This window comes from Ogataea haglerorum (assembly GCF_019207285.1).
Source record: "Ogataea haglerorum isolate 81-453-3 chromosome Unknown 81-453-3_NODE_2_length_903871_cov_94.662503, whole genome shotgun sequence".
NCBI classification, from domain to species: Eukaryota; Fungi; Ascomycota; class Pichiomycetes; order Pichiales; family Pichiaceae; genus Ogataea; species Ogataea haglerorum.
In genome coordinates, this window is record NW_025065152.1 from 118,880 (window position 1) to 133,149 (window position 14,270).

The 14,270-nt window shown below is 47.1% G+C and overlaps 7 protein-coding genes across 7 annotated transcripts; 2 read left to right on the forward strand and 5 right to left on the reverse strand.

The window, feature by feature from the left end:
- Nucleotides 1–7: 7 nt before the first annotated feature.
- KL911_000631 (uncharacterized protein) lies at nucleotides 8–1,285 on the reverse strand (the record flags this gene model as incomplete). Its single annotated transcript, XM_043200907.1, has 1 exon — nucleotides 8–1,285. One exon carries the CDS (start codon nucleotides 1,283–1,285, stop codon nucleotides 8–10), a length of 1,278 nt encoding a protein of 425 aa, XP_043056195.1.
- An 87-nt stretch (nucleotides 1,286–1,372) lies between these two features.
- On the reverse strand, nucleotides 1,373–3,049 carry KL911_000632 (uncharacterized protein; the record flags this gene model as incomplete). The annotated part of the gene is made up of 1 exon (XM_043200908.1): nucleotides 1,373–3,049. One exon carries the CDS (start codon nucleotides 3,047–3,049, stop codon nucleotides 1,373–1,375), a length of 1,677 nt encoding a protein of 558 aa, XP_043056196.1.
- Nucleotides 3,050–3,424: 375 nt separating this feature from the next.
- Nucleotides 3,425–4,165, reverse strand: KL911_000633 (uncharacterized protein; the record flags this gene model as incomplete). The annotated part of the gene is made up of 1 exon (XM_043200909.1): nucleotides 3,425–4,165. One exon carries the CDS (start codon nucleotides 4,163–4,165, stop codon nucleotides 3,425–3,427), a length of 741 nt encoding a protein of 246 aa, XP_043056197.1.
- A 527-nt stretch (nucleotides 4,166–4,692) lies between these two features.
- On the forward strand, nucleotides 4,693–6,813 carry KL911_000634 (uncharacterized protein; the record flags this gene model as incomplete). The annotated part of the gene is made up of 1 exon (XM_043200910.1): nucleotides 4,693–6,813. One exon carries the CDS (start codon nucleotides 4,693–4,695, stop codon nucleotides 6,811–6,813), a length of 2,121 nt encoding a protein of 706 aa, XP_043056198.1.
- A 108-nt stretch (nucleotides 6,814–6,921) lies between these two features.
- Nucleotides 6,922–11,418, reverse strand: KL911_000635 (uncharacterized protein; the record flags this gene model as incomplete). The annotated part of the gene is made up of 1 exon (XM_043200911.1): nucleotides 6,922–11,418. The coding sequence occupies one exon, from the start codon at nucleotides 11,416–11,418 to the stop codon at nucleotides 6,922–6,924; it is 4,497 nt and encodes a 1,498-aa protein (XP_043056199.1).
- Nucleotides 11,419–12,049: 631 nt separating this feature from the next.
- On the forward strand, nucleotides 12,050–13,084 carry KL911_000636 (uncharacterized protein; the record flags this gene model as incomplete). The annotated part of the gene is made up of 1 exon (XM_043200912.1): nucleotides 12,050–13,084. One exon carries the CDS (start codon nucleotides 12,050–12,052, stop codon nucleotides 13,082–13,084), a length of 1,035 nt encoding a protein of 344 aa, XP_043056200.1.
- A 43-nt stretch (nucleotides 13,085–13,127) lies between these two features.
- On the reverse strand, nucleotides 13,128–14,201 carry KL911_000637 (uncharacterized protein; the record flags this gene model as incomplete). Its single annotated transcript, XM_043200913.1, has 1 exon — nucleotides 13,128–14,201. The coding sequence occupies one exon, from the start codon at nucleotides 14,199–14,201 to the stop codon at nucleotides 13,128–13,130; it is 1,074 nt and encodes a 357-aa protein (XP_043056201.1).
- Between the last annotated feature and the right edge of the window lie 69 nt (nucleotides 14,202–14,270).

Sequence of the window (14,270 nt, forward strand, 5' to 3'; positions counted from 1 at the left end):
GCCTTATCTATGTATATACCTTGCTATCGTGCACCTCTATCGGGTCCTTTTCGCTCAGCAGGTCAATGCTGGACGTGTCGAAAACCATTGTTCGTCCGTGGTCAGGCACCAGCACGCTCTTGGTGCGCCCCTGCATCCGTGCCAAATCCTCCAGCTTCCGTTTTGGCTCCATGTACTGTTCGGAGCTCAAGATAAACGTCCCCCAGTGCACACCCACCATCTTTTCGATGCTCATGTCGTTCGCGATTCGAATGGCCTCCACCGGGCTGATGTGTCGAGGTCGTTGGTGCCATTGCGGACAGTACTGGCCAATGGGCAGAGCAGCGAACTTGACAGGGCCGTATTTCCGTCCGATGAGCTGGAACAGGTCTGGCGAGTAGCCTGTATCACCACAATGAAACACGATTGACTTATTATTCCGCAGAATCAGAAATGAGCACCAGAGCGTTTTATTAGTGTCTATCAGCTGTCTTCCCGACCAATGCATGGCAGGAACGCAAACAATCTCGTACTTATCAGGCGTGTTCGTCTCCAGCGGAACCCGGTCCCACCAGTTCATCTCTATCACATTGGAAACCCCGTGTTTGGCCAGGAAATGTCGCACACCAACAGGAACAACCCATATTGACTTGTTGCCAATTTTCCTTACCGATTCCACCTCCAAGTGGTCGGGGTGGTCGTGCGAGACTAGAACAAACTCTGGAACGGCCACTGTCTCCATCAGTTCGTCCAAAGACATTGCAGCGGGCGCAATTCGCCTAGGACCAAACAGTTTATTGATTAGGTGATTTTCGAATATTGGATCAGTTAGAAACGACACATTGCCAATTTGCAACAGAGAACAAGACTGGCCGAACCAAGTGAACGTGAGCCGATCAGAAAGAGGCGGGAGCTTGTCCTCGTGCTGCGTGGGTCTGCTGTGTGCCGTGGCTTCCAAAAGTTTTGTGTCTGGCTTCACAATTGGCAAGTTAGAGCGAAGCTCGTCGGTCGAGGATGGCAGCCCACCACGCCTGCCAAACTCGCACAGATCGAGAATCCGCATCGCGAGAAACTCAAATAAGGTCTGCGGTCTATACTCCGGGAAGGGGTTTTCATAGCGCCCGTTCACCAGCAATGTGTCGTATTGACAGCTATCACACTCGTCGTTCCCGGTCTCCAGTTGTTTCGCTTTCGCCTCCTGACGTCGGCGGATTTCCTTCTGAGCCCTTACATATATGAAGGTGGTGTAACCAGAGTAGGCGGCTAACACCCCGAGGCTTATCTTCCACCTCCAAGCAAGAAACATGCCAAGATAATTTTATTTTTTACACCGCGCAATTAAGTGGTACATTATTCTTACATGACCGTTCGTATTACACCATAGAATGCGAGCTCATCCGCGGGACGGCTTCGATTCGACGACCGTGGACTCCACATCGTCGTCTTCATCGTCATCTTCGTCGTCGTCAAAGTCGTCGTCGTCTTCGTCTTCTTCTTCTTCGTCTTCTTCGTCTTCCTCCTCCTCCTCTTCAATCCTCTCGTTTGCCCTCCTTAGCTTTTCTGCCTGTAAAGTCTTCATCTTCCGATAGAGAATGTCAACAATCTCGCTCCATTCTCTCATTCCTCCCATTCCTATGTCTCCGCATATAAGCACCTTCTCAATCGGTTTCAGCACCTCAATAAATTTGAAATCCTCCTTGATGACAGCAAAGTGTTTCTTTGTAATCGGATGTGTGTACATCAGTGTATTCATTGCGGGAGCCATAATGATTGGAATGGCTGGGTTCCACACCCGGATTATCGATGTGAGCAAGTTGTCGGCAATACCATTGGCAATTTTCGCAAGAGTGTTGGCAGAAAGAGGAGCTATTAAGAAAATGTCTGCCCACTTTCGCAACTCAACATGCAGTATAGGGTCGCCAGGTTTCGTCATCGGTGTCGACCACTCTTCGTTCTCCCTCCAGATTTTCACCTCTGTAGAAATTTTGAGTCCACGCAAAAAGTGCTCTGCGGCTTGCGTAACCACCAACTGGATCGAGACCTTATCAACTCCATATAGCTTGAAAAGCTTGTCAATTATCATTGGGATCTTGATCGTGGCCACCGAGCCAGTGGCACCAATCAGAATATGAATTTTGTCATCGTCTTCTTTGCTGAGATACTCGGTGAATGGGACCACCGGACCCGTTGGAGTCGAAACCACTGTTTTAGGCGTTGTAGTGGTCTTCTTCCTGGAAGGCATTGGAGGGGAGTGCACGCGAACTTCGCTTGACAACGGCTGAAACAAAATCTCGTTCTGAAAATTGTCACTTCCAACGGTAGAGTTTTGAGATGACTGGGGACCCAAGTCAAAGGGAACAGGCGATGTGACGCCAGATGGGGACGATATATTTCTTGGAGACGAATGCGAGCTGGCGTGTCTGTCGCTAAGAATGGACGAAACGCTATGCTCTCTTGACTCTTTTCCGATAGCGGAATGAAGCGGTACGGTTGTTGTCGGAGTTGTTTTCGTCAACCCAGCATCCATATGTTTGACCTGGTGAGGGAATTCGTGAGCCAACGCTGCAGGAGGATGAGTACCAGAAGGCTGTCTTGTACTTGGGACTCCAGAAGCAGGAGATTCCAGAAGGGATAGTTTAGTGGTTGAAGGTCGAGCACTAATGGAACCACGGTGTTTCTGAGGGTTGACGGTGGGCACTTGGAAGGAGATGGAGCTAGCTGACTTCATAGGCGTACTTGATTCAGAGTGCAAGTCACCAGAGGTGTGCGCCTGAGTCGAAGGAGTGTATGGAACCGAGTCCCCCAAGGGCGTTGGTTGCGATATGGGCTGTGTGCTTTTCTGAGTTTTGTCGAATGTGGTGTTCAACGGTGGCAAATTTGACTGTCTCGATGCAATCGAGCTTGCCGAACTGCCACTTTTAAATAAAATAGGTCGTGGCATAGATTGCTGCTGCTGACCTGACTTATTGCTGATAGCGCCTTTCCCCGTGGAAGGCTTTTCCAAGGGTGTTCCACTCTTCATTTTGGAGTCAATACCTACTGTATTGATGGACTTTTCTGATAATGACATAAGGACGTGTGTTTTGGAATAGAATGATTTTCTTCACCGTCACAGGAATTTTGGGTTAAATTGCTGATTATCGAGAGAATTCCAAGGGATAGCGCTAATAGAGATCTGAGATACGTCGTGGACGCGTTATCAGCCAAAAAAGGGTTGTTTTCTGAGCGCAATATTGTGCTAAAGATTGCCTATTTTAACCGAAATCCTTGTTTTCTTCGAAACGAAACCCAATTCTGACTTTTTGCTTTCTCCCCCCCTGACTACGCTAGAAAAATATTTTTTTTCTTTTCCTGATCAAAATCGCGCACGGGCTGTGCATTTTTTTTATAAAAAAATAAAGCCCCAAACATAGCTATCTCCATATTATACAATGAGTTATGCAATCTAGCTCTTGCGGAATTCGCTAAGAACAGGATAGATAGCCTCAAACGCCTTATAAATTTCCTCTCTTTGTTTTGCACCTGTCAGGACAATCTTCCCTGAAACGAAAATAAGTAGCACAATCTTGGGCTTCACCATTCTATAAATCAGGCCCGGGAATAGTTCCGGCTCATAGGAGCTGAAAGTTCCGTGAGCGTATGCTAGACCTTCTAGTCTGATAGGGAATTTGACATCACACGAGCCAACAATATTCTGGATTTTGAAGTCTGTGAATTTAGCGTTGAAACCAAGTTTTTGAATGATACGAGCGTATTTTCTGGCAGCCAATTTCGAATCGTCTTCCGATTTGGCGCCTGTCACAACCATCTTACCTGAAGCAAATATAAGGGCCGTGGTCTTTGGCTCTCTGATACGCATAATAACTGCAGCGAAACGCTTTGGGTTGTATTCTGCGTTACGGGCATGAAGAGCAATTGTCTTGAGCTCCAGGCGACAGTCCAAGTTGACGGTAGCGACAATATTCTGTAACGTTGGCACTATTCCTGATGCTGCTGCATCGTCCGCAACTTGATCGTTCATATCGAGCATCTTCTCTTCTGGCTCCTTCTTCAGGATATCATATTTGTCTGTATCTTGTGGTTCATCTTTGACCATGTCTGTTGTCATCATAGGGAAGGCTAAGGAGCCTTGGGCAGTAAATGCCTTTGCCCTAGCTGCGGTGGTGGGGAGTTTCAGTGAATCCATGTTTACAACTGTGATATATCTATATTACAACTCATCCGACTATAAATCGATTGTTTTCGGGAAAAGATGTTCAACCAAATGATTCCTTTCCTGATGAGATGAAGTGCTTTATTAGATCTCTAAGGATATTGATGCACTATAAAAAACCTTGCACCGAAATTAAGGCTCAAATATTTCACTCCGTCAATGAGGGGGAATTGGGTCCTATTTATACTCTCGATATTTTTGCATTTTTTTTGCCAGCGGTAGGGTAACATTTAAATTGGAGAAAATGGCAAATAGCAGGTACTGAACACGTGACAAGAAGCTTTTCATGGCAAGGCAATTGACTCGCTCTACGAACTCCCAAATAGAGTTTCCTCTGTTTCTCTGACTTTGACTTGTCTGTTCTTCTGTGTGGCAAATCTCAGTTGGCACATCTTCCCTCTCGCTCCTGCACCCATGGTGTAAAGATGTTATACATATTTACTGAGATAAAATAAATGCTTCCATACTCTCTGACTCAATTACCCCCTTGATTCCATCAAATGACCGAGAGTGACACATGTAAACGCGGTGCAAGACTATGTTTGAATTCAGAGAAGCTTCAGAGACTAATAGAACTATCCAACTGGTTTCTCGATGAGGCTTACAAGAAGGGATCAACGTCGCTGCAAGCAGAAGAGAATTTACTAGAGTACAACAACTATGTGAGGGCAAGTCTCAGCTGTCTATTCAGTGCGCTCGAACAGTACAAGGGATTGTTCATGCCGGCAGATGAGGTCTTTATCCACTATAAAATCACGGAGATCTTGCTTAGAGAAACTACAAGCCTTGATCTCGCGTCAGATTACTGCAGTCGCGGATTGCAGCTCGCCAAAAGAAGCGACTCACTGGAGTATCAAATTCGTTTCGAACTTCTGAACTTCGAGATACAATATTTGACAGACAGATCCAAAGGCAAAAAGAGAAGTTTCTCTTATTTCATGAACATTGGAGAATGTTGCGAATCTCTGAATAGCATTACATTGACAAGCATCATAGAATATTTAAAAATTCAATATTTTGGCATGATCTTCGAGGAAGACCAGATATACCGCAACTATGACCGCATTGTGGAACGACTCGAGGCTAATTTGACCGAGAAGACATTTGCGTTTCTCCAGCTAGCTCTTGTTAGCCAGCTTCAATTCCATTTATTTAGTGGTAGCTCGATAGAGTTTGCATTGGAGAAATACAACAGACTAAAGGAGTCTCAGGGAAAGTATCCTCAATATATGAAGTTCCTTCCTCCGCAGTTCAAGGCCATTACTCAGATTTTGGACCTTTTAATATCCATTCAGGATGACGACTTCAAGAGCACCAAAAGCAAAATGAGTAGAATCGATGCTTTGATCAGAGAGCTGAAGGCGTTGGAATTTTGGGCCAGAAACTTTCGATTTTGTGTCCCCGTCGAGGTCAAGGTGGCTGAACAAGAGTTTGTGCTACCGTTGCAGATCAATTGGGTGACATTGCGCGAGTTCAGCATGTTGTCTTATTTTTACTGTGGTGTCTCGTATGTGATAAAATCTTGGGATGGCAAGAATCGCACAGAAATGCTGTTTGCACAATGTCAGAAATACATCGGCTACGAGCTCAGAGAGCACGTTCTGATCTCCAGCACTGAAATGGAAGCTAAAGTTCTTCGTCTGAAGTATTTTGGCTTATTGATTAATTTCTATCAGGTCCTTGCTAAATTCCAGTGTAACCAGTGGCACTCTTTTAACAGGGAAGAATTCCCACAACTATTTAGGTTCATCGAGGACTACAATTCGGGCCGCTTTTCCTCGCAGGAGCTTGTGATATACCACAAATTTGTGGACAAGGTATACTTCCTGCTCGCATTGCAGAGCCAAAGAATGAACAATTTGGATGCAGCACTACACTACTATCTCAAACTCCGAGAGTTCCATTCCTCATCCTCAACAGAGCTTAACGACTACAATTTCTTCAGCGACACTATTTTGGCTTCCTACAAGCAAACCACGAGCGGCGTGGGTGGCTGTCTACAGGAAGCCAAAGATTATCATAATCAGCTATACTTTCTCGCGACGCTCAATCTGGTGATATTGACGGTCCACAACCTCAGACATCTGAAGCTGCGCAACGTTTCAGAATTTGATGAAGATTACCACGTCCTGATGGACCGTTATGCCAGGTTTCTGAAGTTAAAGAATATACTGCACGACGAATTGGTACAGATGCGAACTCTGTACAAGACGAACGTCTTATTGAGCTCCACACTTGACATTTTTGTGCAGTACATATTAGCCGATGAGGGACAGCCGGTGGAGTTCGAGTCCGCTCACCTGGAGAAGTTTTCGCAGGTCTCTCCATTGCTGCTATCTTTAGTGTATTTCGTGAAAGGAGAGACGATCAAAATGAACCGATCGCAGTCCGAGCTTGAGCATTTGAATATGAAAGTTCAGCTTTACAACCAGAGTTTCAAGTCGTCATGCAAGCAGAGCGGCTGTGGGCCCAACGCGGTTGGCTACATTGCGCTGAAAGAGATATCTAACATCATCGAAAAAAATCAGAGTTGTTTCGATAAGGAAAAGTTAGACAACATCCAGCTGAAAATCAAAGACGTGAAGCAAGGCTTTGCAACTCGTAAGCGAAAGCTAGATTGAGAAGCTTCTTTTTGTCCAAACTCGAAGTAAGAAATGTATTTTACTTAGCGCGCACATTTGATATACTTCTAAATTTTAAACCTGTACACATAAAATCCAACTTATTACTTACTCCTTAGTCAAGGAGCCCTCTTCACTATTTGAACTTTGCTGCTCGCCCTTGCTCTTCAAAGACGACTCGTCCTTGACTCTGTTACCCTTCTTTGGAACTCTGAACAGCCAGTACAGGAAGACCGTGAAAAAGATGTTGATCGCAATGTAGCAGATGAAAATACCCCAGTCTCTCCATCTGTGATCGAAATGGATGTTCATGTTTTTCAAGAAAGCGTTGGTATCCTTCATTGAGCAGAACGTGCAGTCGTCTGTCGCAGAAGGATTCAGAAGATATCCTCCCGCTTTGCTGATATAATCGCTCATGTAGTCACCACAGGTCTTGCCAGCTGGAGGAGGGAAGTGCACGTACTCTTTCTCTGCACACTTGACACTGACACCGCCAACACCAGCGCTGAGAATGGACCCAATCCAGTACGTGATTGGTGACACTCTGTACATGAACACCCAGAATCCCGTAGGGACAATCAGAGCACCACAGAAGTTCAACGACATGCTGAAGAGCAGAGTCACCAAGTTGGCAGCGTTATCAGACACCTCGATGGCTGCACCAGCAGCTTGTCCTAGGGTACTCGAGAAGCAGAAAAAGGCAACCATGTTCAACCAGGTGAGACCACCTCTCTCAGCGGTAGCATGTGCGGCAGAGGCGTTCTTTTGCAAACCGACAGGGTAGTACCAACAGAAGTAGGCAATGGTTCCACAAATCCAGTTATATGGGATCTCGACAGTGACTTGGGCGAACACAAACGCAACCCAGCTAAATGTTTTCGATGGCCGCTCTCTCACCTCGTAGAGAGATCTCTGGGCCACAAATTGCGGAAGCATCTGCTCGACCATGGTCAGCAAAATGATGGAAAGCATGAAAATCGAAAGCATCTGGTTTTGTAAGCCCTGTTGAGAAGTTCCCGCGTTGAAGAAGGAGAAACCGTTGAACAACGCGGAAATGACGGTCAGCAAAATCTTGTTCCAAATGTACGACGGAGTTCTCCAGTACTGCTCAAACACTCTCCTGGTGACCAGGAAGTACTGTAGCACCAGGCTGCTGGCAAATTCGTCGTGGGCATGTGGCACGGTCGAGATAGGCAGTTTGACCAGCTCTCTTTCCATGGTCCTCAGCTCTTCTCTAACAGCGTGTCTCTCGCTGGACTTCAGCCAGACTTCGTGGTAGTCTTGCAGAGCGTGAGAACCAGGAGCCGCACCAATCACTTCCAGCATCCACTCAGCCGGGTTAGCATCTGGTGGACACTTTGGAGCACCGTATTTCTCAAAGTAGTCAATCAACGTCTGACAGTTCTCTCCCAGGTCACCGAAGTAAACGGTCTTACCTCCCTTGGCAAGGAAGAGCAATCTGTCGAACTCCTTGAGCAAAAGAGCCGAAGGCTGATGGATTGTACAAAGAACGGCCTGTCCGTTGTCAGCGAGCTTCCTCATAAGTTGACAGATAGACCAAGCAGTTTGGGAGTCGAGTCCAGACGTAGGCTCATCCAGGAACAGCAGCAACTGCGGCTTGGCAGCGAGCTCGACACCGATAGTCAACCTCTTCCGCTGCTCGACATTCAAACCTTCACCAGCAACACCAACAATAGCATCGGCGTACTTGTTCATCTCCAAGATGTTGATCACGTTCTCGACATACTCGTCTTTCTCGGCTTTAGGAACGTCCTTGCCTTGTCTCAGATAAGCAGAGAATCTCAAAGCCTCTCTAACTGTGGACGTTCTCAAATGCAGATCTTGTTGCTGGACATAACCAGTGTTCCTCTGGAACGAGCTGTCTCTGAGTCTTCCATTAACGAACATACAGCCCGAAACGATACCCATGGTGACACGGTTGGCGAGAACGTCCAACAGCGTTGTCTTACCTGCTCCAGAAGCACCCATAAGCGCTGTCAAAGTACCAGGCTTGACCCAGCCATCAACATGGTCCAAAATTCTTCTCGTCTCGCTCTTGATCTTGACCTCGTAGCAAACGTCTCTCCAGTGGAAAATGTCTTTTCCGGCAACGAGCTTGGCCACTCCGTCGGAATAGTCAGCATCGTCCTGTATACCGGCAGGCTTTTCGTTCTCTGGCGTGGCCTCGATGTCACGTGCCGGAGAACTTTCTTTCTTGAGCTTGTTCAGCGTCGATCTCTGGAAAAGAATGATTTCACCCTTTTGCAGAGCACCCTTGGAGTTTTCCACAAGAACGAGGTATAGACACGTGAAGAAGATGGCGAATCCAACAGTAATACCAAAGTTTCTCCATCTGTGGTCCCATTTGTAGCGAAAAGACTCGTAGATGTAACGGTCGCCATCAACGAAGTCCTGACCCGCAACGGCGCTGACAGCAGAACACACGCGATTAGCTGGGTTGGCATCCGGATATGCAGGAATGAACCTCGAGCACTTGAACGTCACATCATGGAACTCGTTTGCAATCAGCGCCTCGAAAGAATAGGCCACCGGGTCAATGTAGTTAATCCATCTGGACCAGCCGTGCATCGAGGGAGTTGGCAAAGCAAAACCAGTGTAGATGACCAGGGCGAGCAGCAGCAGCGCAGAGGGCGTCATACTCTCAGCCAAAGTTCTGTAGATGGAGCCGATGGAACGGAAAATACCCGACATGACTAACGTGGCCGTGAAATTAATCAAGAAGTAGAAGAAGAACGGACCTGGCTCTCTCTTGAAGTGGATCATGAAATAGAACACCAAATTGAAAAGCACGGCCGTGATCAGCTTCGTAGGCAGCTCAGTGATAACAGATGCAAACGCGTCGGCGGACGGGTGGTATAATGCAAACTTCTTGTGCTTTTCGACAATTTCTCTGGACTCGAACAGAGCCATAATCTCCAACATCGACGAGAAACCGTTAAACAGCACGGCAAAGAACATGGCGGCAGTTCTGGTGTAGAACGAACCAGTATCCTGTTTCAGGTTATAGAAAAGAGACGACAGGATCAAACCCATGATGGAGTTTCCTAAGATCGAAAACAACGAAATCGAAGGGTCTCCCTTTGTTCTCCAAACGTTTCTCGTCATGATAGCTCTGACCTGCTTTCCATAGGAAAGGGTGTAAGGCGATGCAGGTCTTGATGCTTTCGACTGTCTAGCAACGTGTGCCTCCCTGTACTCCTGCTTGAGATTATTGGACTCTGCATTGTGGATGTACGAGTCAATCTCCTCCACCAGCTGTTTGTACTCTGGAGACGCTCTCCAGTAGTCACTGAATTCCTTTGGCGTCTTCGGCACCTTATTTTCCCAACCCTTTTTGGCGATTCTCTCTGCTGGAGAAGTGATCGACGTCAGGAAGTCGGCAGTCGTCTGTCTAGCAGGACATTCGTAGCCCATTTTCTCAAAGTACGCCTTAGCCTCGGTTCCTGGGCCGTAGTAGATTTGATAGCCTTCATACAGCAGAACGACGTAGTCGAAGAGATCATAGGCATTTTGCGAACACTGGTAAATAGCAATCAATGAGGTTGTGTCCAACAGCATCGCAGACGTCTTGAGAGCACGGATAAATTCTAAGGCCGTGGCAGAGTCCAGACCTCTGGTGGCATTATCCCAGCACTGCAAGTTAGCTCCACACAAAGAGACCTCGGCAATCGACACTCTTTTTCTTTCTCCACCGGAAACACCTCTGATAAACTCGTTTCCGACCTTAGTGTTGTAGGTGTGGCTCAAACCGTAAGTGGCCATGTACACCTGGGCCATGTGCTTGGCATATTGTTCTCTGGTGATACCTGGGGTTCTATTACTCGGAGTCCTCATCGTGGCCGCAAACTGCAAGGTTTGGCCGACCGTGAGCTGCGGGAAATGAATATCCATCTCTGCAGAGTAGACAACCTCTCCCCGGTAGTGTTTCTTGATATCCTGGACAGAAAGACCATCATAGGATATCACAGAGTCCTTATCGACTTTGAGACCGTAAGTGTGCGATGAGATGGTCTTCAGCAACGTCGAACATCCGGCACCAGGTCTTCCCAAAACCACAGTGACAGTTCCGGGTTTCATAAGAGCATCCATAGGCTTGAGGATATCAAAATATCTGGACTCGTCGTTTCTTCTGAAGTAGTCGTAGTAGTAGTCTCTAATTGTTTTCAGCCCGATATTCAGGACGGTTGGCTGGAAATCAGCATCGGAAGCAATACCTTGCACACGCAGGTTCTTGTACGCAATTCCAAGCGATGTTGGCTTGTAGTGATCAGGATCCGATTGCATAAGCTTGCGAGCGTTCTTGACCCAGAACTTGGAGTCGAACGAGTCTGAAAAGGGGTCCAGTCTTGGGTCATCTGCCGTGCTTGGCTCGACACCAGGAACCTGGGACATGGAAGTCAGAGTTCTAATAAGATCATCACCCACGCTCCCTTTTTTGGATTCTGAGAGAGAGGTGCGACTCTGATGGGTCAACTCTCTGGCTAATTCACGAACCTGGTTCTCTGCAGCATCGGCAAACCCTTCGTAGACTTGAGCCTCGTGGTTGTCGATGTCCGCGGGAACGTTGATTGAATCTTCACTCATCTTATGGTTAACTCAAATAAGAGCAAAAGCAGATACCTTTATATTTGAGGACAATTAGGGGAGCAGCATGGAAGATCGCAAAAGCACGGCCTAAATTCTTAATAAATGCGAGGAATTCGGTAGATGGGTGGTTCGGGTTTCGGAATTTATTCTCCACTATGCGATTTCCGATGCCGAATTACAATAGTTAAGGCCCAGATTTGAAGGCGGAAGCAGAGAATTTCGGCACAGAAAATTGCCGGCTCGTTTATTTTTATTCCGAATAACTGATAAAATTTAGTATTATGTAATAATTGCTGATAAGTCTGCTCGGAGAAAAACAAAAACAACAGAAAAAGCGTGTGGCTGAATTTTTTTGCGTGTATCGCTAAACTTTGTTTCCGTTTGTACGAGGCCGGCTGTGCATCGTTTCGAAAATTCTGTGAAACTCGTTTTGTTTTTTCTTTTTTTTTTAGCTCACTCGGTCACATGCAATCAGTCACATGTACCGACTATGAACGCATTCGTTCAAATCTGGCATTTTTCAACAGGACAAGCAAAAAAATAAACAAACAGAAATCGTTGAATAACTAGAATTCAATTTGTTCTTCCCTCTGCACTTTATATGAACACGAACCTATAAAGTCTTATAATGTCGCTTTCAGCTCTTCCCGCGCCCTCCTTTGACCGCCCTTTCGGGATCTACCTGTTCGATCTCTTCGATCATTTGGTCTCAAAGCTCACTGGCGGTCGCTTTGTTCCTAGCGAGTTTAACTTTGTCGCTGGAGAAACTTTTTTCTCTACACCGGTCCCAGTCCTGGGTGCCATCGTTCTCTACTACGTTATCATCTTTGGCGGACAGCATATATTGAAAGCGAACAACGTGAGACCGTTGGTTCTCAACGGACTGTTTCAACTCCATAATCTACTTCTCACTATTTTGTCCCTTACGCTCGTGACTCTTATGGCCGAGCAACTGATTCCAATGATTCACAAACACGGGCTCTACTACGCCATCTGCGATCCCGGTGCATGGACTCAGCAGATGGTGGTTTTGTACTACCTCAACTACCTCACCAAGTTCACAGAATTTGTTGACACTCTTTTCCTGGTGGTGAAACAGAAAAAATTAACATTTCTACACACCTACCACCATGGTGCCACCGCCCTTCTGTGCTACACACAGCTGATCGGCCTGACCTCGATCTCATGGGTCCCAATCACACTTAACCTGTTCGTCCACGTCGTCATGTACTGGTACTACTTCCTCGCTGCGCGTAGCATCCGCGTCTGGTGGAAGGAATGGGTTACGCGCTTCCAGATCATCCAGTTTATTCTGGACCTCTCCTTCATCTACTTTGCCACCTACCAGAAAGTCGTCCATAATTTTGTTCCGTCGCTGCCTCATTGCGGTGACTGTGCCGGCACGCCTCTAGCCACCATCAGTGGTTGTATTATCATCTCGTCCTACCTTGTTCTGTTCATCGCATTCTATATTGAGGTGTACAAAAAGAGCTCGAAGAAAGCCAAAGTTGTCCGCAGGGTTAGAGGTGGTGTTGCAGCCAAAGTTAACGAGTACGTTTATCTTGACAAGCAAACTTTGCAGTCCAACTACGACTCCAACACCGGATCGCCTTTGGCCGTCCCAAGACAGCGCAACCTCAGATCCACCAAGAAGAAGATTTAGTTCTCCACTTGTATACCTCTAGCATGAAAACATAGTCCCAATATCACATCTCCATCTCTCTACTATTCAGCACATACTGGGCGCGGCGGTTGGCCAAATCAAATGCTTTTCTCAAATCCTCCTTCGTGACACCGGCAGCTCCGTATACGCTAAGGCCGCTTAACGTGCTACCGTTTGAGCTCACTGTAATCCGAGTATCGATGTTTTCTTCCGCCTCGCCTTCCAGCTCTGCCAGCAGAATCTTGCCGTCCGTATCAATCTCCATTTTATCCTCGTCATGAGGAACGTCTCTGTCGAGCTCCACCAGCCCAAACGTCGAACTCCAAGCTATTTTGTTCTCGTTCAGCTTTAGAGGCTCGTTTTTCTCGGCCTCACACACAAGGTCGTATTCCTCAACTCGCACCCGACGAACCCCCGCCTCGGTCCGTTTCTCGGCAATGTACACAGCGGGAAGACGAGTCTGTCGAAGCGCAGAAATTAATGCCCCGTAGCATAGGTCGTATACCGGACCAGCACGCGAGAAGACCTGAATGGTAGCGTATAGCACAAACGAGTAGTTTGTGTGTGGCACGAACTCCTGTTCCAGCTCCTCGCTCCCCTTATACCCAAGCCGGATCCTTAGAGCGTCGCGCTCAATGAGACCAGAATGGTAGATGGTTTCGTACAGTCTATGCGAGACCGCGATCTCCTCCTCGTTCGGTGGCCCACTAGCGCCACGTGAAATCTCAACCTCTGTGTAAACGCTGGCGTTCTTATTATCTTTATGTGTGTCGCTGTCTATTATGTCTTTTTCGAGCTTCGTTCTGTAATCATTAACCAGCTCGTGATCGTCCTCGACAATCGCCCCGCTGATCAAACAAATGGCAGTAGTCTTGCCCGACTTCACTATCGAGGACCCTAGCACGCTTCCAACTCCGTTGATGTCGCCGTTTGGCTCGCTAGCCTCGTACCTTCCAACTCCGGCACAACTGATTACGACCGGCCTAAACTCGTCAAACTTGCGCAATGACGGACGCAGCCCGATCTGCAAATACTTTTGGAGTAGCATATCGGGTGCGATCCGGGCCAGGACGTCTGGCGGAAAACGATTGAGTTTTAGAGACGCGGTCTGTGACATGTAAAGTATAACAAAATATATGAAAAATTTCTGCATAGCAAAATACCGCACCATGCATTCAGCTATACT